General features: G+C 45.3%; 1 protein-coding gene across 2 annotated transcripts; it reads right to left on the bottom strand.

Annotated features, from left to right (window-relative positions):
* Positions 1 to 405: 405 nt before the first annotated feature.
* On the bottom strand, positions 406 to 16,449 carry ACKR3 (atypical chemokine receptor 3). Of its 2 annotated transcripts, none has more exons than XM_083754551.1 (2): positions 16,302 to 16,449; positions 406 to 2,250 (listed from the first exon to the last, which is right to left on the bottom strand). In XM_083754551.1, exon 2 carries the CDS (start codon positions 2,221 to 2,223, stop codon positions 1,129 to 1,131), a length of 1,095 nt encoding a protein of 364 aa, XP_083610677.1. In that variant the 5' UTR covers positions 2,224 to 2,250; positions 16,302 to 16,449; the 3' UTR covers positions 406 to 1,128. The 2 variants fall into 2 exon arrangements, with proteins under 2 accessions (XP_083610677.1, XP_083610678.1); XM_083754552.1 differs by lacking the exon at positions 16,302 to 16,449 and adding an exon at positions 3,283 to 3,430.
* Positions 16,450 to 22,654: the final 6,205 nt, after the last annotated feature.

Here is a 22,654-nt window from a genome sequence, read left to right as displayed (position 1 = left end):
AGTTACAGATCAACACTTTAAAGAGTCTTGAGGCAGGTCCAGCAGGAAGGAAAGAAGGAAAGAAGGAAAGAAGGAAGGAAGGAAGGAAGGAAGGAAGGAAGGAAGGAAGGAATCTTTCCCTTGGTTTCCTGCACTGACCATAGTGCAAGCCACGGAGGGGGAGGCTGTCAGAGATAGATAAGGTCCTTTTATTTCCAAAAGATACCTCTGGGAATCTCACGGGAAATCTCACAATCCCTCAGAAGAGAACCTGCCTTGTCTACTGCTACCATGGTGCAGATGCTATTGGGAGGTAGACGCCACTGTCCCCCTCTAAAAAGAGTATCTGATTATTCTTCCTTTGCAGAAAGAAATGTAAAAATCATAAAGTAAATGTAAAATAAATGAATGAAATGCTACTCCTACTTCGTTTTCAAATATATTTATTTTTTTCAAAAAATAATTTACAAATAAGGAGATGGGACACTGAATGAAATAAGTGTGTGAGGGTTTTGAAACACATCTTTACACAATAATCACATGGTATAATGAGCATTATATTTTTTAAAAAAATCTAGATTACAACTATATTGCCACACAAAAAATTGCCAAGGCCATCTTAGAAGAGAAGAACATATATTTTTCATTTAACAATTGTTATAACTACTACTCTTACAACAGTGAACTGAATGGAATTCTAACATTAAAAGGACAGCATTCTATATTGGATGACAAGAAGCTTCAAACGCATGATTAAATATATTTGATTTTCCAGTATAATTGCAAAAGCAAGAAAATAGAGGTCTGCTTTCTTTAAATACACACTGTAAAAATGTATACAGTGAAGTCAAGGTAGCTAGGGAAGGGACTATCTGCTCCCCAAGTGGTATATAATAAAATAAGGAACATCTTTACCACAAGATGGCTTTGTTTACTGTATATTTCCCTCCCACTCCCAATAGCATAACTGAACAGTGTGGACTAGCTAATGGCAGAAATAACACAAGAAAACATTTAAAATGCAGTATTTTGGTGGTACATGATTTGTTCCGAAAAAAGCACAGTCATGTTTGTATTTGTATTATATTAGGTCAAATTTATTGTCCAGCTAAAGACAGAGCACAGAAAAAGTCTCTTATGAAGCTGTGATCATTTAGCATTTTGTTCCAGAGCAGAGTACTCCATTTCTGATACCCTGGAAGTATCGATTAGTTTGGTGAGGCCTGTTTTGGCCGAGTACTTAAAGATGAACGCCTTCATGAGCTCATACTTGTAGTTTCGGTTGATGAAGCTGTAGAGTATGGGGTTGACGCAGCAGTGAACCAGAGACAAGCACTGAGTGACATGAAGAGCCGCAAAGAGGAAGCTCTCCATGTGGCAGCTGAAGGGAAGGAAATGGAAGGTCAGCAACAAGTCAAGCAAGACCACGACGTGGTACGGCAGCCAGCAGACCAGAAACACAATGACATAGGAAAAAATTATTTTCCCATTGCTCTTCCTCTCTTGGTCACTAGAGGCAGATATGGCTCTTGCCAGGAGACAATAGAAAATGGCAATGATGGGGAAAGGAATGACAAAACCTAGAATGACAGAGCTCAGTTCCATGCTAGCCAGCCACTCCTTAGCATTCTCCTCCGGGTAGACAGGGCGGCAATAGGTCTCATTGTTGGAGGAAACGGTCTTCAGGTAGTGGGTATCGGGGATAGACACAAAGAAAGCAAAAAGCCAGACAAAGATGCAGATGCAACGGCGGATCCTCTTCTTTTTAACACTGCCGGAGGTTGTGAAGCAGGCCACGGAGAGATATCGATCCACGCTCATGCATGCCAGGAAGAAGATGCTCCCATACAGATTGATGGAAAACACGAGGTGAGTGATCTTGCATGTGATCTGTCCCATGTGCCACTGGCTGTGCTGAACAAGGGAGACCACCCAGACTGGAAGAGTGATGATCACACACAAGTCGGCAATGGCTAGATTGAAGATATAGAGATGAGTTTCGTAGCCAGTTGTTTTGGCTTGGAAGTTCATCCAGACAACCACAAAATTGGCCACTAAGCCTATCATAAATATAAATATATAAAAGATGGAGAGGGTGTAAAGCAGGGCATTTCTGTTGAGCATAGCTGGGCACGATAAGGAGTCCACAGTGATGCAGTCTCCACTGCCACAAGTCAAGTTGGTTTCAGTGAAATTCTCCCCTTCCACATGTTCAAATAGGCTTGGCAAATCAATGGTATTCATAGCTGGTCGATCTGGGATGGAGGCAGCCTAAGGCAAAACAAAGCAGCAAGAAGAGAAAGGATAAGCATCTTGGTTAACAAAAACAGCCATTTTTAAACAAATGCCTTCATCCCAAATAACCTGACCACCAGTCCAGAGACAATTTGTGCACTGAATGTTTTGGTTAAGTGGCATCTTACACGACACCCTTCAGATTTTAAACAAACTACCACCATTGCCATAAAAATATTCAGAAAACAGTAGAAAGGAAACATGGGCATTTTGTACACTTTTTCTTTAAGTGATAGTTCTGCTGCACTGCAGTCTCTGGCTGTAAGATATCAGGGTTAAATAACTGCTGGGTGTCTGTTATCTATAACTTAAATCATACAGCTCTCAATATAATCAATGTATCCTATCTGCTTACCCTAGTAGTTTCAATACTACAATTCTAGGCTAAGAGGTTAGCCTGCAATACTCAGGCTTCCCACTAGAATAAACCCATCAAAGTGTTTGAAAAATGCTGGCAAACACTGTCATCCCTTGCTTTAAAGGTAAAGGGACCCCTGACCATTAGGTCCAGCCATGGCCGACTCTGGGGTTTCGGCGCTCATCTCGCTGTACTGGCCGAGGGAGCCGGTGTACAGCTTCCAGGTCATGACGCCAACATGACTAAGCTGCTTCTGGTGAACCAGAGCAGCACACGGAAACGCCATTTACCTTCCCGTCGGAGAGGTACCTATTTATCTACTTGCACTTTGATGTGTTTTCGAACTGCTAGGTTGGCAGGAGAAGGGAACCGAGCAATGGGAGCTCACCCCTTTGCGGGGGTTCAAACCGCCAACCTTCTGATCGGCAAGTCCTAGGCTCTGTGGTTTAACCCACAGCGCCACCTGCGTCCCATCCCTTGCTTTAGAAAGCACTAAAATCAAATCTTGCTGGATGGGGCCATCAGTTTATAGTGTTCAAGGTGTTTACAATTTTAGTGGGATTTTTGATGAGGCTGCATAAAATTGAGAACTGTAGTGCAATGTTTGCCCAGTAAATCCCCAAACCTTGGAGAAAGACAGCAGTCTTTACATTAAGTCAAGTAGCGGTTTGGAATGCCATTAAGGGTGGCAAGACTGATGACAGACAGATCTGATCCATGACACTTTCACTGGAAAGTTCTTCTGCGTGAGTTGTGTGAGGTGATGGTGGCAGCAATTATTTAATGTATTTATCTTGGGTTCTCTTGGCACAGACTGAATGGTTTGGCAAAATGCTTTTTTACAGTATTAGGATGTTCCTTTCCACACAAAGAATTTGTGAGAGCGAATGATAAGAAGGAACGCCTTATCTGGATACAAGTACAAATTTAGAGAACCCAGTTATGTGACTGTTCTCACTACTTGCCCAAGGTAAAATACACTAGTCAGAAGGGAAATGCCTGGAGTTTCTTTCCCCACAGATTATAGTCAAAAACTACTGAAAAACGATTGATAAACTACTGATAAAATTATTCAAATTTATGTAGCACTTTCAAAAACTATTTGTGCTGGTGATTATTAGAACATTCTGCAGCAACTATATTCATAGACCAATTGCACACTTTGTGAAAAAGTACTCACACTTGCTTCTCCCAAATCTGCAGGCAGTTAATTTCACTGGATGTCCCTGTGCAATAGTGTTTTGATGAAGACCAGATTGGTTTTTATATAGTTGGTCTTCCTTTCCATATCATTTATCAATGATAAAACTTTTTTTTTACTTTGATTGCTTTTCTGACATTTATATCCCACCATTCCTCCATGATGCAGCTAGTGGACTCACAGCTGTCCATGGAGGCGCAGGTCAATTCTGTATCCAGGGCAGCTGTCTACCAACTCCACCTGGTACGCAGGCTGAGACCCTACGTGCCCGCTGACTGTCTCGCCAGAGTGGTGCATGCTCTAGTTATCTCCCGCTTGGACTACAGCAATGCGCTCTATGTGGGGCTACCTTTGAAGGTGACCACAACTAATCCAGAATGCGGCAGCTAGACTGGTGACTGGGATCACATAACACCAGTCTACATTGGCTCCCAGTGTGTTTCCAAGCACAATTCAAAGTGTTGGTGTTGACCTTTAAAGCCCTAAACGGCCTCGGCCCAGTATATCTGAAGGAGCGTCTCCACCCCCATCGTTCTACCCGGACACTGAGGTCCAGCTCCGAGGGCCTTCTGGCGGTTCCCTCACTGTGATAAGCCAAGTTACAGGGAACCAGGCAGAGTGCCTTCTCGCTAGTGGAACCCGCCCTGTGGAATGCCCTCCCACCAGATGTCAAAGAGAATAATAACTATCAGACTTTCAGAAGACATCTGAAGGCAGCCCTCTTTAGGGAAGCTTTTAATGTTTAACAGACCACTGTATTTTAATACTTTGTTGGAAGCCACCCAGAGTGGCTGGGGAAACCCGGCCAGATGGGCAGGGTATAAATAATAAATTCTATTCTATTCTATTCTATTCTATTCTATTCTATTCTATTCTATTCTATTCTATTCTATTCTATTCCACATCCAGGCAGGTGCAGCCTTTATTTGTCTCAGAGACCTCAGGCTTCCCACTCCTCCTTGATGCCAGTATGGAGCTTATATAAATCTTCCTCTACAATTGGGGGGGGGGTTGAGAAAAAGCCGGGGGGCAGGTTCTCAACCCCTCCTGCCCTGTATGGCAAGTGATACACCACTTGCACTGCAAGTCTTAAGTCTGACTTCTTGAGAAAGGCAGACTTTCCCCCATAACACACTGTTTTTAGCTAGACTCCACTTGCTGAAATATAGGTTTTAATACTGCACATAGTCTTCTAAATATGGGTATATTGTACATAGATTGTCATGATGCAGTGGTGTGGCTTGCTCATTTTTCTAGAAAAATGTGCATAAACGTTATGGATTAGGCAGAAATTCAATAGGTGAAGCTTTTTCACAGAACAGAGGGGCAGTGGTGGGATTTTATGTAGTCAGAAGTGGAAAGGTTTACTGTGAAGGCTGGAAGTATAGGAGAAAGTGAGGAATAGTGTTATACTAGGAAGTACCACTGAGAGCTAAATATGTAAAGAAAGAAAAAGACTTACAATTGAGACTTCTCCAGAATGCTTGGCATTTCTTTCAGCTTTCTAAGCATTTAGAATAAAACTAACTGAATCTCATTGCTATAAATATATTGGAACTGAGAGATCTGAAGCAGCAGTTATTACGAGAATCAGTCAGGATGAGAAATGGCTAAAAGCCTTCAGAAACTTCTCTTTTCTGATTTAACAATGGTTTTATCTTTGAGCAACTCCAGCAGGTTGTCTTATCCCCTTGTAATCATTGGCTCAGAAGAGTTCTGAAAATTTAAACTCATGGCACTGAAACCAGAATCCAGCCCTTCTCCTTCATTCATCTCAGATCTCCTTTTGTGGCCAGTCTCTGTGCTGCTATCAGACGGTGGTGGCAACAGACCTAGCAAAACCTAAAGAGAGATGCTGAATGGCTCCAAGGAGCGCTAGTGCAGTGGTGCCCTCTGGGTGGCGCTGTGCCAACATGAGAGCAAGCGCCTCATGACCCCCCAAGCTCAAAGACAGAAGGCGACCATTTCTTCACAGCAGATCTCACTGCATTCCAGGCATGTGTGCCCAGACACAGAGGCAAAGATGTGCCTTTCTGGCCTTGTGGCACAATCACAATTTTGAGCCTAGTTTGAGTGGGGGTGGTAAAACTATCTCCAGCCAGGTGTATTTCAGTTCCTCAGGTAGGTGGACATGCCACGCCCCCTCTCCACCCAGCAACTTTCCACACTGGCAGCAGTTTCATCGAACAAACTGCTCTCCAAACTCAGGATAGTTTAATGTCATATGGGATGCTTGAGTCGCTGAGGAGTGCATGGTATTCTAGGATCTGGAATGTGCCTACACACAGAGAGAGATGCTGTGATTTGTGCTCCTTAGAGCTTTTCAAAAGAATGCCTGCCACTTACGCATCAGAAGGCGGAAACCTTTTAGTAATGTTGCTGGGCACTTCAGAGCTTGGGTGGGGAATCTTAGGCCTGGGCCTGAACATGGCCTTCCAGGCCTCTCAGTATGGTCCCTGGGGCTGTTACCAGGCCACACACCCCATGGCCATGCCCTCTTCAGAAGCCCTGCTCTGTAGCTCGCTTCTGCGCAACTGGAAATGGGCTCTTGGACTCTGGGTTGCCTGGAACGGTGGGGGCGATGTGAGATGGTGTGTGCATGCTGGGGGTGTTTATAGAAACCACTAACATTTCTTGTACAAGGTAAGAATAATACCTGTCACTCTGCTCACTACTGTGGCCCCCAGAAGGCTGCCCATGAAGGAACATGGCCCTTAGGCTGTAAAAGGTCCGCCACCCCAGACATGGAGGTATGGAAGTCAAAACACTGGTTGAAAATGACCGCATTTGTTTCTTCCCTTTGAAAACATACACAACCCAACCACACCTTTAAGAGTTAGATTATGCACTTCCAATACAGTCGTGCCTTGGTTGTCGAAGGCCCTGGAACTCGGGCGTTTTGGCTCCCTAATGCCGCAAACCCAGAAGTGATTGTTCCGGATTGCAGATGTTCTTTTGGAACCCGAATGTCCCACAGGGCTTCCATGGCTTTTCATTGACTGCAGGAGCTTCCTACAGCCAATCAGAAGTCACGATTTGGTTTCAAACATTTTGGAAGTTGAACGGACTTTTGGAATGGATTCCATTCGACTTCCAAGGTACGACTGTACTTATTGCATGCAAAGTTGTCTACACCCGCTACCCCTGTTTGGATGGTTGCCAGGCCCAACTTTTACCGAACTTGCCTATTGAACTAGTAACCTGCTCCCTTCTCTGCTTACTCTGGCCTGTGGGGCAGTGTTAATTTGATTTAGCAAGCAGTTACATGTGGAAGCCAAGAAAGTACTTATCTGGCAGCCTCCTTTTATGAACATCTCGGAGCTCCCTCTTCCCCATTAAACATCAGCCTGGTAATGGAAAGTCTGGCAAGATGGCCAAGGCGTGCTTCTGCCGACCGACCAAAGACCAAATGAAATCAGCAACACTGGATAAAGCCTCCTCCTCGTATAGCATCAGGAAGGACTGAATCTGCAGCCATCAGGAGACTGCTTTGGGAATGCATACTGTGGACAACTGAAGCAAAAGAGAAGTCTTCTGAACAGAGGAGGGCAGTGAAAAATTGTGGGCAGCTCAGATGTGGTTATGTAGGAGGTACAAAACCATGACCAGCTGCTTTCTTTTACTCCCTGCCACAATTCAGTTAGTTATAATGAGAAACACCCCTCATATTGTCAAGGTAAGGCATGGAGCTGGAAACTCAACCCTCTCCTCCTAGGGGTAGAACCACGGCTGCCTTCCATCCACCTAAGAAGGAAGCGGCTAATAGGAGCTATGCCTTGTCGATCTCAAGATTGGAGTTTTGGAGTGCCCTCTACGTGGTATGGCTTGTGAAGAGAGTTTGAAAACTGCACCTGGTCCAGAATATGGCAGCATCACCCAAGTTACCCACGTCACAATGGTGGACGCATGTTACATCTGCCCTTAAAATACTACACTGGCTACCGGTCAGGTTGCAGGCACACTTAGAAGCAATATGGTCTGCTTTGCTTTTTAAAACCTTTCAGGTTCTAATTCAGCCTTTCTCAACCTTGGGACCCCAGATGTTGTTGGACAACAACTCCCATAATCCCTATCTGGCAAGACCATTGGTCAGGGGTGATGGGAGTTGTAGTCCAACAGTATTGGGGAACCCAAGGTTCAGAAAGGCTTCTCTGAATTGTCAGGATCAAGGTGTCTGAATGAACACCTTCTCTTCTATCTCCCCCCAATTGGCAAGGAACACCCCACTCAGAATGCCCTGGTGATCTAGTGAAAAGGACCGGATATTCTTCATGGTGGCTTTCTCCCCTTCTAAAAAGGCCAATCCAGTCAATTCCCTTTCATCTTTCGAAAAATCCTGGGGTGTGAGGCTACTGAACTGAAGTTGTTTTATTAATCTGCTGGTTGGACAAATCTATGGATTAATAGTGTTTATACAGACGTTGAATTTTAAGATGCAATTTAAATGCCCAGCCCAACTGCTTCACTAATTCTAGGGTGTATAAGGTGCAGCAGCTGTTTATTTCCAAAACACCAACAAATCTATGCCCCACAATTGTCCATTCCAAAATTGCCAAGTTCTTTCTCTTTCTCTTCTCTGCTCCTCCACAAGCTGCTGTGTTATTGGATAAGAGAAAGAACAGGATCAGAAAGGGACCAACTCCGCACAGATTTGCTCTTTTTGTTTTATCTTTATGTAGTCATTATTGCATGGTGTTTTAAATCTTTCACTGTAAGCTGACCTGATAAGGCAAGTTTTAATACAAAAAGTAAAAATAAAGAGAAGTTGGGTTCTCCAATGTCCTTCCTGAGGACCAAACTAGAAACACGATGGTAGAAAATCTGTTGTTTAAACCCAGAGCTCCCAACACCGGGAAGAAGCTATATTTTAGCAGCAAAGGGGTTGCATGTGTGGAGAGGAGGGTAGCCCTCCTCACATACAAGGTCTGTCCTCCAAACGTCACCTTCTCCACTGCTCAGATCCAGTACGGAAAGTGTACTCAGTTAGGTGAAAAGGCAAATTTAGCCACGGGTTCTATACCTTCTCCCATTGTGCTTCTTTAGCCTACCTCCACTGAAACCTGTTTATCTGAGCATAAAGCTCATAGATCTACCATGTCACACCTAGTTTGACCCTAACACAATCTGATTTATCTTTCTTTACTGAGATTTTTCACAAGACAGACAAACATCCACACATCATCGAGGCTCAGGACCCTGGACAGATGCCACAGAGCTCATCCAACTTCACAACAAAGACTCACCCACTTCTCTTTGATTTGAGGTAATCCCTTGTTTATTCATGTTGCCAACCCCTGCAATATATTTTAATCCCACTCTTATTGTTGTCAAATGGTGTTTAACAAGATATTAATACATAGCGTATGTGTGTTTGCGTGTGTGCCTGCAAATGTTAAAACTGTATGCTTTTTCAGAGAAAGGAACACTGTTTGTCTTGGCAAAGCAAGATTGGTTTTAGTACAACTACTCAGAATATACTGCCCTCTACTGAAAATATATATATATCAGAAATTCTGGTACAACCTCTGCAAGATTTGCAGGTTTCTTTAGTTTTAAAAGCAATCAATAGACATATCACCATGTGCAGACGCAGATCTGGGGGTTGGCCAGCTTGGCCACCACCAAAGGCACAGGCCCAGCAGGAAAGGGGACACAAAAATCAAGCCTCTTCCCTCTGGCTTGGAGGGGCTGCCTACTCCCTGGCTGCCCCCCCACTGCTCTGGGTGGCTTTGATAGGCACACAGGCACTTATGGGCGGCTCGGTGGAGGAATCCGGTCACTGGTATGGGCCATCTCAGCAGCCCTCCAGGGCTCCCTCCCAAGAGAAAGGCAATGAAAAGCAACACTTTAGAGTTTCTTGTCCATGGTCTCTCCTGGCTTCAGAGGTGCCAGTACATCTCCTTGCCAAGGGCACAAGGGATGGGGGGGGGCATAAATACACCTCCTTGCCAGCAGTGCAAGGGAGCTTAGGTACATCTCTGACAAGTGTGCAAAAGGCTTCTCAGACATTTTCCACTTTATTTGTGGGCAGAAACTTTGGGATATAGGAGAAGTGCATTTCATGACATTTATCCCGGGAAACATAAATTCTTAAACAGTTGCTTGAGTGTGAGACTCACCATTAGCAGTGGCAGTAAAACGACTTCTTTTATTTTCTTCCCTCCCAACTGGGGGTGGTGTTGTTTTGGGTACTGCTGCTCTTGCAACTGGCAACAGCACCAGCAACCATGGGGGCAACATGGCCTCCATTTTGCATCCTCCACAATGTCCCAGATCAAGCAGGAAGGGGGTGGCACACAAATAAATGGAGAATATTCAGAGGAAAAGCAGGTTGGTGAGAAAATGAAATGTCTCTGTAAAAAAAAACATTTGCCTAGGAATTTCTGGGTCATTTTGGCCCAGTTCTAGATACAGTGGTACCTCTGTTTACGAGTGCTTCTGGTTACGCATGCTTCAGGTTATGAACACCGCTAACCCGGAAGTAGTTGCTCCTGGTTGCGAACTTTGCCCTGGGATGCGAGCAGAAGTCGCGCAGCAGGAGCCGCCATTAGCAAAAGCGCGCCTCAGGATAAGAACGGTTTCAACTTAAGAATGGACTTCTGGAACGAATTAAGTTCATAACCAGAGGTACCACTGTATCAGTAAACAAACAGGTGGCTATCAGGGAATCAGGGCCATCTTCCTCATATTTCATGAAAACAGACAGAGGAGGCCTCACACAAACAATATTGTTTAAAATACATGTTTCCCAAGGGAATAAAAAGAGTGCGAATTTTGTCATGAAACTACCCACGTTACCTGCTTGCACCACCAATGTCACTTAGTTCTCTACATCCCTGTTCATCCCTGCTAACTGCTTCTGCTGCCGCTGATTTGGACATCTAATGGCATGTCCATGGGGCAGAGATGCGATATTTCTATGCATTCAACTCGTTTTGATACTAAAAAAAATTTAAGTTATACCAACAAGAAAATCTTATTAGCAAGAAAAAAAACCATGTCATTTACAACCACACGACTCAGAGAAGCTGGGACTCATTAGAGCAGAGTTTCCCAAACTTGGGTCTCTAGCTGCTTTTGGACTACAACTCCCATCATCCCTAGCTAGCAGGACCATTGGTCAGGGATCATGGGAACTGTAGTCCGAAAACAGCTGGAGACCCAAGTTTGGGAAACCCTGCTTTAGAGCTATAACCAATTCCTCCCCCTCCCCCCAAAATAAAATAAGTTTCTAATCCTCATTGTTAAGTTTTTAAGAGAGAAAGTTTATTAGTATCCTACCCTTTCACCAGGAAGCTAAAGAAGGGAATCCATATGTTACCCAGGTGGCCTCCCATCCAGGTACTGAACGGGTCCAAACCTGCTTAGCTTCACATGACTTTTAGACTGTAGCCCTGGGACTTCTATACCTTGGGAGGGCTTTCAGTTACTACCCTTCCTATCTCTTCTCTGACATTCAGTGCAAAAACAATGCAAGCAACTTGCACAATTGGAGTGCAGTATTCAACTTGTGTAAATGAAGGAAATCAACACATTTATTTAGCCTATTCATCAAAGGGGTTCATCATATCTATTTTAAATTGTCAAGATGTATCTTGCCCATTACTTTCCTAATACTAGGTAAAGGTAAAGGTACCCCTGCCCGTACGGGCCAGTCTTGACAGACTCTGGGGTTGTGCGCCCATCTCACTTAAGAGGCCAGGGGCCAGCGCTGTCCGGAGACACTTCCGGGTCACGTGGCCAGCGTGACAAAGCTGCATCTGGCGAGCCAGAGCCGCACACGGAAACGCCGTTTACCTTCCCGCTGGTAAGCGGTCCCTATTTATCTACTTGCACCCGGAGGTGCTTTCGAACTGCTAGGTTGGCAGGCGCTGGGACCGAGCAGCGGGAGCGCACCCCGCCGCAGGGATTCGAACCGCCGACCTTTCGATCGGCAAGTCCTAGGCGCTGAGGCTTTAACCCACAGCGCCACCTGCGTCGCCTTCCTAATACTAACTAGCTAGTAAAATAATTTATTTGCTTTAAAGAATTAAGTTACTACTAATACTCTACAATCTGTAAGGAGTGAGTGGAAAAGAAGGGGTGAGTGGAAAAGAAGTTTTAATCATGCTTAAACTAGAAAATAAAATGTAGTTTTACTTGCTTATATGCAGGATTCTGGCATGTTTGCTTTGACTTGCCTTAATCAGCTTACTGCAGCTGACAGTACTGGCTTATCACCACAATGGAAATAGAAACTGAAAAAGGAATCTCCTGACTGAGTCAAGCACATTAAAAGTAACTTGGTTTAATGTTGTGGAATCAACAGCTCATTACACTTTAACTGTTCCACTAAAAGCATCACATTCCAACTAATGCAATGAGAATTTCAGTGTGAATTTTAAGCAAATGTTTTCAAAAAGGAGCTCAGATTGATCAAGGGTAGTGCTAGATCAACACGGTGAAATCAACAATTGGGTGAGTTACTATTCCCTGCCCCTCCTCGCTGCAATGGGATAGAATAACAGCCCATGAAAGAAAAGGATTTAAGCTGATTGTAGGCTTTGTGGCCCCCTGCCAGTGCTCACCCCAGAATAGCAAGGGAGTCTAGCCCAGTGTGCCAGCTGAAACGTAAAACAAAGCAATCTTGACTCTTTGTTAATGAATGGCTCTGAGGTCCTACTGCATGCCAGTCAGAAGTCTCCCAGGACAGGCTCAAGAAACTGTGCTGCCCGGTCTACTTTTATTCTGCAGCCACCTCCATGTTTGTGTGGCAAGACCCCATGATGCTATTTAGATGCTTGCATGCCAACAATGCTCAGCCGCAGCCAGAAAAGTGATATGCTCAAATCGCCACGGGGATTAGCTGTTGATATTGAAGATCAGGGACAGCCATATCCAAAGACAATTGCAGTATCCAAAGGCTATTGTCTGGGCTTGTTCCAGTAAGCAGAGCTGGGGGGGGGGGGGTCTCAGTCCTCTGGCCAGGGAGACCAGAGCTATTCTGCCCCTTACACTCATTTTAGAAGGGCAGCGAGAATGGCAGGCTGGGTAACTGTTGTAAGGCTGCACTTAAAGGAACTGCAGGTGGGTTGGATGACTGAGAAATCAGGTTTCTGAAAAAGTCCACATCTGGAATCATAGCAGGAAAACAAAGATCTATACAGTCTTCCCTGTTAGTCATTCATCCTCTTCATGCATAAAAACCCAAGTCCTCCCAGGCACTTGCTTTCCCAGTGCGCCTTTTCCTTTTCCTTTGCCCCAGAAAGAATTTGATTCTGTGAGAGGATGTTTGCTGCCGTAACCAAATCACACAGCCAAATAGCTCCCCTTGTGCCCTTTGCCTTCAAGAAGCAAAGCATGATGGAGTTAAAGCACACTCCTTTGTTACTGCATAGCTGCAAATTTACTTTTAACATGGCCTTTGGCATTTTGGAATTAATATGCAGAACCCAATTCTGCAAACTTCAAATCATTCTGCACATTATGGATAATCAGGTGGTAAAATTCAGACTGCAGGATGGGTTCTTATTTTGAATGTTTCCCATGTAAAAAAAGTCCTACCTTATACATCAAGGGCTGGGGCTGGGCAAGTCTTTATCCCAATGGCACTACTTTTCTAAACGAAGTGGTTTTTTTTAAGAGAGGGAGCTTTAAAAAATACAGAACTACACTTGCCATCCGAAATGACACAGTCCAGAATTCTGCCATGTCAGCCTATCATTTCATTCTGCATAAGGAGTAGAATACTGAGCCTATAATGTTCCTATTACACATTTCTCTCTCTCTCTCTCTCTCTCTCTCTCTCTCTCTCTCTCTCTCTCTCACACACACACACACACACACACACACACACACACCTGATTCCACACAACATTTATTATGGTTAATATTAAAACAAAGACAAAATTTCTTATTTTATTGGCATACCTTCTGTTGGTCTAAAAATCTGAAATCTTTATCCACTGTTGAAGGGTTTTTAAAATATTCAATAATATTTTCAGAGCGACTTGATGTTCTTTGTCTACAACTGTTAAAAGCAAAACTCTGGAAGTATTTGTAAGAATCCACCTGACTGCCATCCCAAGCCAGAACCACCAAGTCCAGTCCATCCATTGTAAGAACAGGATCTGAACAATTGGATTAAGAGAATTAAAAGCAGCTCAGTGTGAGGTCAAACACATCACTCACTTTTATTAAGCATGCCTGAAAAACAGTAGTCCAATGCCCTAAAGAATCACCTCAAACAGACATGATAAAGGAGCTGTAGAAAAAAATTGCAGCCTATTCTACATCAGATAGTCTTATTTGTGTTGTTAAGGCTGGGTGCAAACATATGCAGTGTATCTGAAAAACAGACATGAAAGTTGCTCTGTATCTTCTCAACCACCCACAGAACGTCTTAGCTAAATATTCTGAAGTTGTCATTTCCTTTAGCTCTTCTTCCACAAGCTCACAAAGCTGTCCTGCCAACAGCTCCCCAACTTTGATTCTGTGACTGAGATCAAGCAAACCAAGAGGGCATGAACCCAACTTAATACCATTTTACACCTTCAAAACTAGGCAGACAATATTAGATGGCATGTGATATTGGAAGACATTTATAGGCAATGCTGCTACCTATTAATAAAGTCAATTAAAATAACAGCACGGCTCCTTTCTTTCTGTCTGCTGAAGTATATCAGCTTGTTCAAAGAAAAATGATTCCTTGTGGAAAGGTCTTTGTGGTACATTTTGCTTCTTCCCCCATCAAACCACGTGACTCTTCCTACCTAACGTCTGCTCTGTTTAGTCAAAATTTGACAGAAAAAGAACATTTAACATTTCACTCTTTGTAGCTTATTTAACAAAACAGTGGCAAACACACAGAAACATCTGAAATGTGCAAGGCAAGGGAGGAGTCCCTTTCTCTTTTTAAAGAAAACTTGTTCCTGGAACCCTTTGGCAATGAATCAGACCTTCTGCTGGTGGAAAATCCAGGGAAGAGAAACACAGGCCTCTTTGCACAACTCTTTGCCACTTTCCCCTGCAAGTCTGAGACTCAACGGCAACATCTAAACTTACAAACAAACAAAAAGTTGCCATAGCCTTGAAACTTTGCAGAATAAAATATTCTTGGGAATGCCCACTAATACTTTCAGAGGATCATAAAACTTTTAATGAGGCACTCTGACTTTTTTCTTTTAACCCTCATTATCCTGCTTTTAGCAACTAAACAGAGTAACTTTACAACTCCTCATTACTGCTGAAAGTTACAGGGTGGCTGTTTATTGCCCATCCCTTGAATGCTTGTCGGCTAAGGAGCTCCGCTAGACTGCCTGACCCCAAGAAATGACAACAACAACACAAAAGCAGCTCTTCTTTCTCTAGGGGTGTTTAACTTCCTATTGAAACAGGGATACGCATACAAAGGAGCAGGTGACAAGTTCTCTCGCTTTTCAAAGTGTGGCTTTGTGAAACTTCTGCAATGTGATCCTAGAATCATTGACTCACAGAATTGTAGAGTTGGAAGGGACCCCCGGGGTCATCTAGTCCAACCCTTTGCAGTGCAGGAATCTCAGCTAAAACATCCATGACAGATGGCCCTCCAAGCTCTGCTAAAATACTTCCAAGGAAGGAGAGCCCATTTCGTCCTGATGTTTAGTCGCAATCTCCTTTCTTGTAACTTGAAGTTGTTGGTTTCAGTCCTACCATCCTAAGCATGTTTGCTTAGGGTAAATGAGACTTACTACTCTAATGCGTGTGCTTAGGAGTGCAGTCCTCATACAGATTCCTGTGATGTGGCCAAAGCATTGATGTAAATCTCCTTTGTTAACTGGCCTGACTAGCACTGGGGATCGAAAGCAGTGACTGTCGCCCGCAGCCCATATCTGCTGAGAGTCCCTTGACATGTGCCATGTCATTCCAAAACACCACAGTGCATTTGATGTCCCCAAGGACATGTGGTCAGCATTGTAGCTCTGCAGGCTGATGCCCTGCACGCTTACTCAGAAGTAAGCCTCACTTTCTTCAGTGTGCATGGTCCCACCTGGGTCCCTATCAATAGGGCTACAGGCTGCAATTCCAGGCACTTCATTCCTATTTCTGATCTGCCCCACTGACCCACCCAAAATCATGCATTTGGAAATGGACGTGCAGCCCAAGTGCTGCAACTCGCTTGGAGATCAGGCTGCCCGAAGGAAGATGCCCGCCCCGGGACGCCATCCATCCGACGAGGGCGACGCCGATCCCCGGAGAGGAGCGCCGCGGGAAGCAGCGCGGCTCGGCTGGCCCGGCGCTCCGCTTCTGCCCTCCTGCCTGGCCACGCGCCCTTCGGGGGCCGGAGCCGCGCTCGGCTCCGCAGACGGAGAAGCGACCTCGCTCGCCGCCGCCGCCGCCGCGCACAAAGACATTCCGGGCCGATGGCCGGCGCCGAACAAAGAAGCCTGGCGGCGGGACGAGCCCGGGCAAGCCGCCCTCCCCTCCCCTCCCTTCCCTTCCCTTCCCTACCTCGCCGTCTCCGCGCGCCTCGCTCGTCCTCTCGGGGCGCCGCTTGCCAGGCACTGCGCTCTCGGGCCGCCGGCCGCGCCGCTTATATCGGTGCGCGCGGGGCTGGGCCGGGGCGCGCGCGGCGGGAAGGCGCCTCTAGGGGGCAGCTTGGCCCACGGGCCGCCCCACAGCCCCGAGGGGGCCGGATCGCTCCGCGCCCGCCCCGCCCCGCGCCCTCCCTCCCTCCCTCCGCGGAGCTGCGCGCGGGCCGAGAGCACCTGCATCCTGCAACAAAAAAGCGAGGAGCGCGCCCGGGGCGTCCGCGCGGCTCCTCGCAGCCTCTCGGCGCGATCCTTGCAAGAGGGGAAGGCGCCCCGCACGGTCTTCTTTGTCACTGGAGGGAAAGCGGCGCGTCTGCAAATCCTAAATCCTCCTGCCCTCAGGAGGATCCCGGTCCTTTCAACTCCGCGGGTCTGGTTTTCCCATCCAAGGGCAGCCTTAGGATCACGTTCGCAACGTGCGCTTGTCCGGAAGGCTGCAGTTTTCATTTGCAAGTCGTTCTCAGTATGCGGCATGTGCTGAACTTGGACCGCGCAGCTACTCCCCCAAAGCGGCGTGGAAACTCTTCGCGGCTCCGGAACATTTCACTTGCTTCAAAGCACTTCGCGTACTTTTAACTCGGTCGACAAACTGGTCAAGTAGATCCTTATTATTGCTCCCTCCACGTTACAGAGACAGTTACCGAAGGTGAGTCCATGGCAGAAATAAGATTCTAACAGATCAATATCTGACATGATGGTATAAAAGAGTGACAAATCAGGCAGGTGCTCTTGGAGGGCCTTAATCATAGCTGTCAACTTTTCCCTTTTCTTGCGAGGAATCCTATTCGGAATAAGGGAATTTCCCTTTAAAAAAGGGAAACGTTGACAGCTATGGCCTTAACCCATCCTCCACATGCCATTTCTCCCATTGTTATTGCCACGACTCCAGGCTGCTGTTACTATCATTTATTTTTATTATTTTATTTCATTTGTTATCTTGCCCAAGGCAATCCAAAGTGACTTATAGCCAAGCAGCTATTCGGTTCACTTGAATGAATACGTGTACATTTCCCACATGAAACAAATAGCAGGTAGAAGTGGGGTGTTAAATCAGGAAAACTGCATGTCTGAATGCACCACCCACACCCCGCTCCAAATTACGGCATTGATCCATGAGTGCCAGTGGTGCCAGGTGCCAATTGGGACTGGGGGCCCAACAGCAGGGGGAGCCAAGGAAAATGCAGCCACACACACGGAGGCAGTCAGATGGGTTGGTGGGGCAGTGCCCCCTTTGCTCTAACAGACAAACCTCCACTGCTGCTTTGATCTGTTGGAAACTAAACCAACACGTTTCCTTGGGCACTTAGCTGCTATGCCACTCCAGCTCTCAAGGTGTGTCAAAGTTCTGGTGAGGTGGGGGGAAGAATGCTCTCCCAACACCGCCAGAAATTGGCTCAGAAGATCAAACCTCTCCATTCTGAAGGAAATCACTCCTGAATGCTCACTGGAAGGACAGATGGTGAAGCTGAGACTCCAATACTTTGGCCACCTCATGAGAAGAGAAGACTCCCTGGAAAAGACCCTGATGTTGGGAAAGATGGAGGGCACAAGGAGAAGGGGACGACAGAGGACGAGATGGTGGGACAGTGTTCTTGAAGCTACCAGCATGAGTTTGACCAAACTGCGGGAGGCAGTGGAAGACAGGAGTGCCTGACGTGCTCTGGTCCAGGGGGTCACGAAGAGCCGGGCATGACTAAATGGATAAACAACAACAATGCAATCAAACACATAGGTGAAGATCCAGTTGCCACCCTCTGATAATAACTAATAATAAATATTCTTTTTCCAGTAATTAGAAAGCAGAAAGTCTGCCAGAGAAGTGCTGGAGGACAAAGGTTCAAAGGAGAACCGAAGGAAGGCAGATCCTTTGCCTCTGTCTGCATTGTGAAAGATAGCTGGAGAGATGTTCATGCGCCACAACCTGCAGCCTTGTTTCCTGGCAGTGTAGCTGAGACACCAAACGGCAAATAAATGTGACAAAGGATAAGGCCTGAGCTGTGTTTCCGGTAAATGGGAAGCAAACGTGACAAAGGCCACGATGGTTACAACACATGCAGAAGGGCAGCGAGACTTGCAGCCGATGAGTCAGCCATGGCTTCTGTGAGGAGAAGCATCGGCTCAACGACACCAGCCTTTCAGAACGACAACAAACACTCTGGTCCAGTGGGCACGGGATTCCTGAATGCGAAGCATATACAAATAAACCAGAAAGCAGATGGCAGGCATAAATCTTATTATAAAACAGCGCAAAGCAGTTGCTTCAGGCAGCAGATTTCCAAGCAGGAGGGCAACCAGCCTCAAATCTCTTTTTCTGTTCCATTAAAAATGAAAACAAAACCAAGTTCCATTCAAGAACAGGGGCAGCCACAATTCTGACATTTTGATTTGGGCTTGAAAATGGCTTATTTCCTGCAATAAAAGGAAATAAACTGCAGGATCCCCAAGGATCTCTGCATGACATTATGGACTATTCTGCATTAATGTACCTGTTGAGCACCATAAGTGAAAACTGTTGAAAACTGCTGCTGAGCATTCAGCAGATCATATACCGGTAAATGAACTATCAGGTGGAGGGTCATGAAGGACAAATATATTATAATTCTTCTTTTTAAAAGAAAAAGGGGGAAAGAAAAGCATAGCAAAAGAGCTTAAGCAGGATATGATTTCATAAGCGGAACAACCCACACACCCAGTTTTCCCCAAAAGTAGGAGGTTGGTCATCACAGGAACAGAAATGACCTGTGTATTTGTTCTGGTCTTCTGGAGGTGTAGTTTGATATGTGACATGCTTTCACCAACCTAAAAGGAAATAATAAACCTTTTGACCTGCAGGCACACTAAAACAAAAAAACCCAGCTCAGATATCTGAAATAAAAATTGAAAAGCACCATATAGCAGACAGTGGAGTGTTTAATGAGTAATGCACACAAGCAGCCCAGAAGCACAAAGGTGTACAGCTGTGCACACACCAGGCCTTCAAAGCACATGGGAAGCACAGTTTCCCCCTCCCAAGAATTCTGGGCACGGTAGTTCATTAATGACTGCTGTGGATTGTAACTCTGTGAGAGGTAAGCCAGTTGCCATACACATAAAGCAGAATGCACACAAGTTACAGGCACAGAAGTTGTGGGCTTGCTCTATTCCAAACGAGGAGAACTGTGCACAGGTCCTTCAAATATGCAGAGACAATACAATTCCCATGAAAATGAATGACGTCACGCATGGCATGTAATAATAAACCCCTGACAACCCATTCTTGTAGGGGGGGAAGCAGCTCAGAGAGTGGGTAATCTGAAGCAGAGAAACATCCAAGGAACAAGGACCCTGAGCCAGGACCCTGCCAACCAGGTTTCCATTGCAGCTCCTCCTCCAAGCTGCCCTCCCCCTTGCAGAGCTCCAGGCGTGCATCGGAAATGTTCATAAATCTCCTTGGAGTGGACAGCTCAAACTCAGTTAACATCACAGTGTACAGTGTTTCCCAAACTTTAGTCCCCAGCTGTTGTTGGACTACAACTTCAATCATCCCTGACCACCAGTCCTGCTAGCTAGGGATGCTGGGAGTTGTAGTCCAACAACAGTTTGGGGCCCTAAGTTTGAGAAATGCCGACTGCATGGGGAAGAAACAGGTATCAAGAATGAGCACAGAAGGGTTTTAGTCCTAACTACAGAGGCCTATAAGGGACACGGGTGGCGCTGTGGGTTAAACCACCAGAGCCTAGGACTTGCCGATCAGAAGGTTGCCGGTTTGAATCCCTGCGACGGGGTGAGCTCCCGTTGCTCGGTCCCTGCTCCTGCCAACCTAGCAGTTTGAAAGCACGCCAAAGTGCAAGAAGATAAATGGGTACCGTTCCGGCGGGAAGGTAAACAGCGTTTCCATGCGCTGCTCTGGTTCGCCAGAAGCGGCTTAGTCATGCTGGCCACATGACCCGGAAGCTGTATGCGAGATGAGCGCCGCAACCAAAGAGTCGGTCACAACTGGACCTAATGGTCAGGAGTTCCTTTACCTTTACAGAGGCCTACATCACCTGGGGACAAGGACAACTTTACCTTGCTCCTTATTTTGACCACTTTTTATCCCACCCTATGATGTCATATGGAGAAACTTATGGTTCTCATCCATAATAATAATAATAATAATAATTTATTATTTATACCCTGCCCATCTGGCTGGGCCTCCCCAGCCACTCTGGGCGGCTTCCAAAAGAATATTAAAATACTATGATACATCAAACATTAAAAGCATCCCTAAACAGGGCTGCCTTCAGATGTCTTCTAAAAGTCTGGTAGTTGTTGTTCTCTTTGACATCAGGTGGGAGGGCGTTCCACAGGGAGGGCGCCACTACCGAGAAGGCCCTCTGCCTGGTTCCCTGTAACTTGGCTTCTCGCAGTGAGGGAACCGCCAGAAGGCCCTCGGTGCTGGACCTCAGTGTCCGGGTAGAACGGTGGGCGTGGAGACGCTCCTTCAGGTATACTGGACCGAGGCCGTTTAGGGCTTTAAAGGTCAGCACCAACACTTTGAATTGTGCTCGGAACCATACTGGGAGCCAATGTAGGTCTTTCAAGACCGGTGTTATATGGTCTCGGCGGCCGCTCCCTGTCACCCAGTTCTGTTTCATCCTCTTTTCAGGTAGGTTAGGCTCAGAGAGAGCCTAAGAGATCTGAGCTTTGTGGCTGAGCAGGGATTGGGATCCTGGTTCAATGGCCTAACCACTGCGGCTTTCTCTGGTGGTAGACACCCCTGCTGCTAGTGTTCATGACGCCCATTCATTTTTGGAACATAGGAATCAACTCAGTATTGTCTACCCTGACTGGCTGTGGCTCCCAAGGGTTTCAAACAGAAGACTTCCTTTTGCCTCCTTTTGGGGAAACACCATTTTGGAGACTCGTAATTATATGCCACAGTTTACTGATTTTCTTTCCAAGAGGTATTGTTAACAAACAAGCATGAACATGGTGGAAGCAAGGGCACAAATAAGGGGAATTATTTTGCTTGGGTGAGCACATGGCTCAGCCTGCAGTTGTCCCTTCTTCATGAGGCCTAGGAAGCAGCCATTTTTAGGATCTTTAGTGTCTGCTGCCAGTCAAATGAGGCCACACTTCAAAAACACTCCACCATCACCAGAAGAATAGCATTCGGTACCAAAGTTATGAATCTGCCCAAAGACCAAAAGCATCCCTGCAAGAGCGTTTGTGTATTTGCAGGTTCCGTATCAGCACCTTGGATCATTTAGCTCCATTTGTAGTCTCAGGATCAGTAAATAACACACTGATAGCTGGCTTATTTAAAACAAGGATAGTTTCTTGTAATCTTTAACTAATGTCTTCAAAAGATATACACAGTTCTAAGTTCTCTGCCCTGTTATATGGCAAATCTTTGTCACCACATTTTTTGTGCTAGGAATATAGACAATCCCAGATATGAAAAATTATCAGACCCTCAAATTCACAAGAGGTTTGTATAAATCATGAAATTTGAAAGTACAGAAATCTTTTACTTGCCTTTCGTATTTTAAACATTTTGAATATACCATATTCACACTTATTTTTTAGGCTCACAAATGAAGTTAGTCACAGTGTACGTATTTAAGTGAAGGGCTGAATCCAGTTTGTTCAAACCTACCTGTGAAAAATGAGATTGCCACATATTCAGCTTAGAAATTTTGTTATTTATTGGTCACTGTTTAATTAGCATATTTAATGCAAGTGTTTGTTGTCATGGCAACAACCAGATGTGTTCACAATTCCCATTTGAGGAAGCAGTAGCTCCTATTGGGTAAATATATTTTTGTTATTTATTATTATTTTTAGGATAATTTTCAGTTATGTTAGATCTTTCCACAAATATACAGGGTTTCTGCTTCAGGTGGATAACTCAGAAAGACATTGACTCTGTATATTGTCTGAGTTCCACATTTGGTTGGCATACAGATAACAGGATAACAGATTGAGAATTAATGCTGAAATATAATTATTTGCTCAAATAAATTCCATTCCTAAAGTGGAATATGAACAAATATAGCACTCATTCTTGGAAACGTAAGACTTACTGCAATCCTAGAAATACTTACCTGGGGTAAATCCTTTTTCATTTAATATAGATGTCCCTAAAATTGTGCTGTTACTCAAAATTAATACCAGGCATCTTTGATTTGACATGAAGGTTCTGTGAGGTACTAGAAACTGCAATCTGTTCTATCTACATTGAACTTGACTCTTGTTCTGTAAGGTCAAAATGCATCTATATCTCACCATTCAGCCTCTAAAATGCATTCT

The sequence above is a fragment of the Podarcis gaigeae genome (assembly GCF_964106915.1).
Source record: "Podarcis gaigeae genome assembly, chromosome: 1".
Lineage (NCBI taxonomy): Eukaryota > Metazoa > Chordata > Lepidosauria > Squamata > Lacertidae > Podarcis > Podarcis gaigeae.
Note: the sequence above shows the minus strand (reverse complement) of the source record. Positions and strands in the feature narration are given on the sequence as shown.

What these genes read in the sequence shown, in the direction of transcription:
- ACKR3 (XM_083754551.1), bottom strand. Translation starts at nt 2,223, where the DNA reads ATGAATACCATTGATTTGCCAAGCCTATTTGAACATGTGGAAGGGGAG.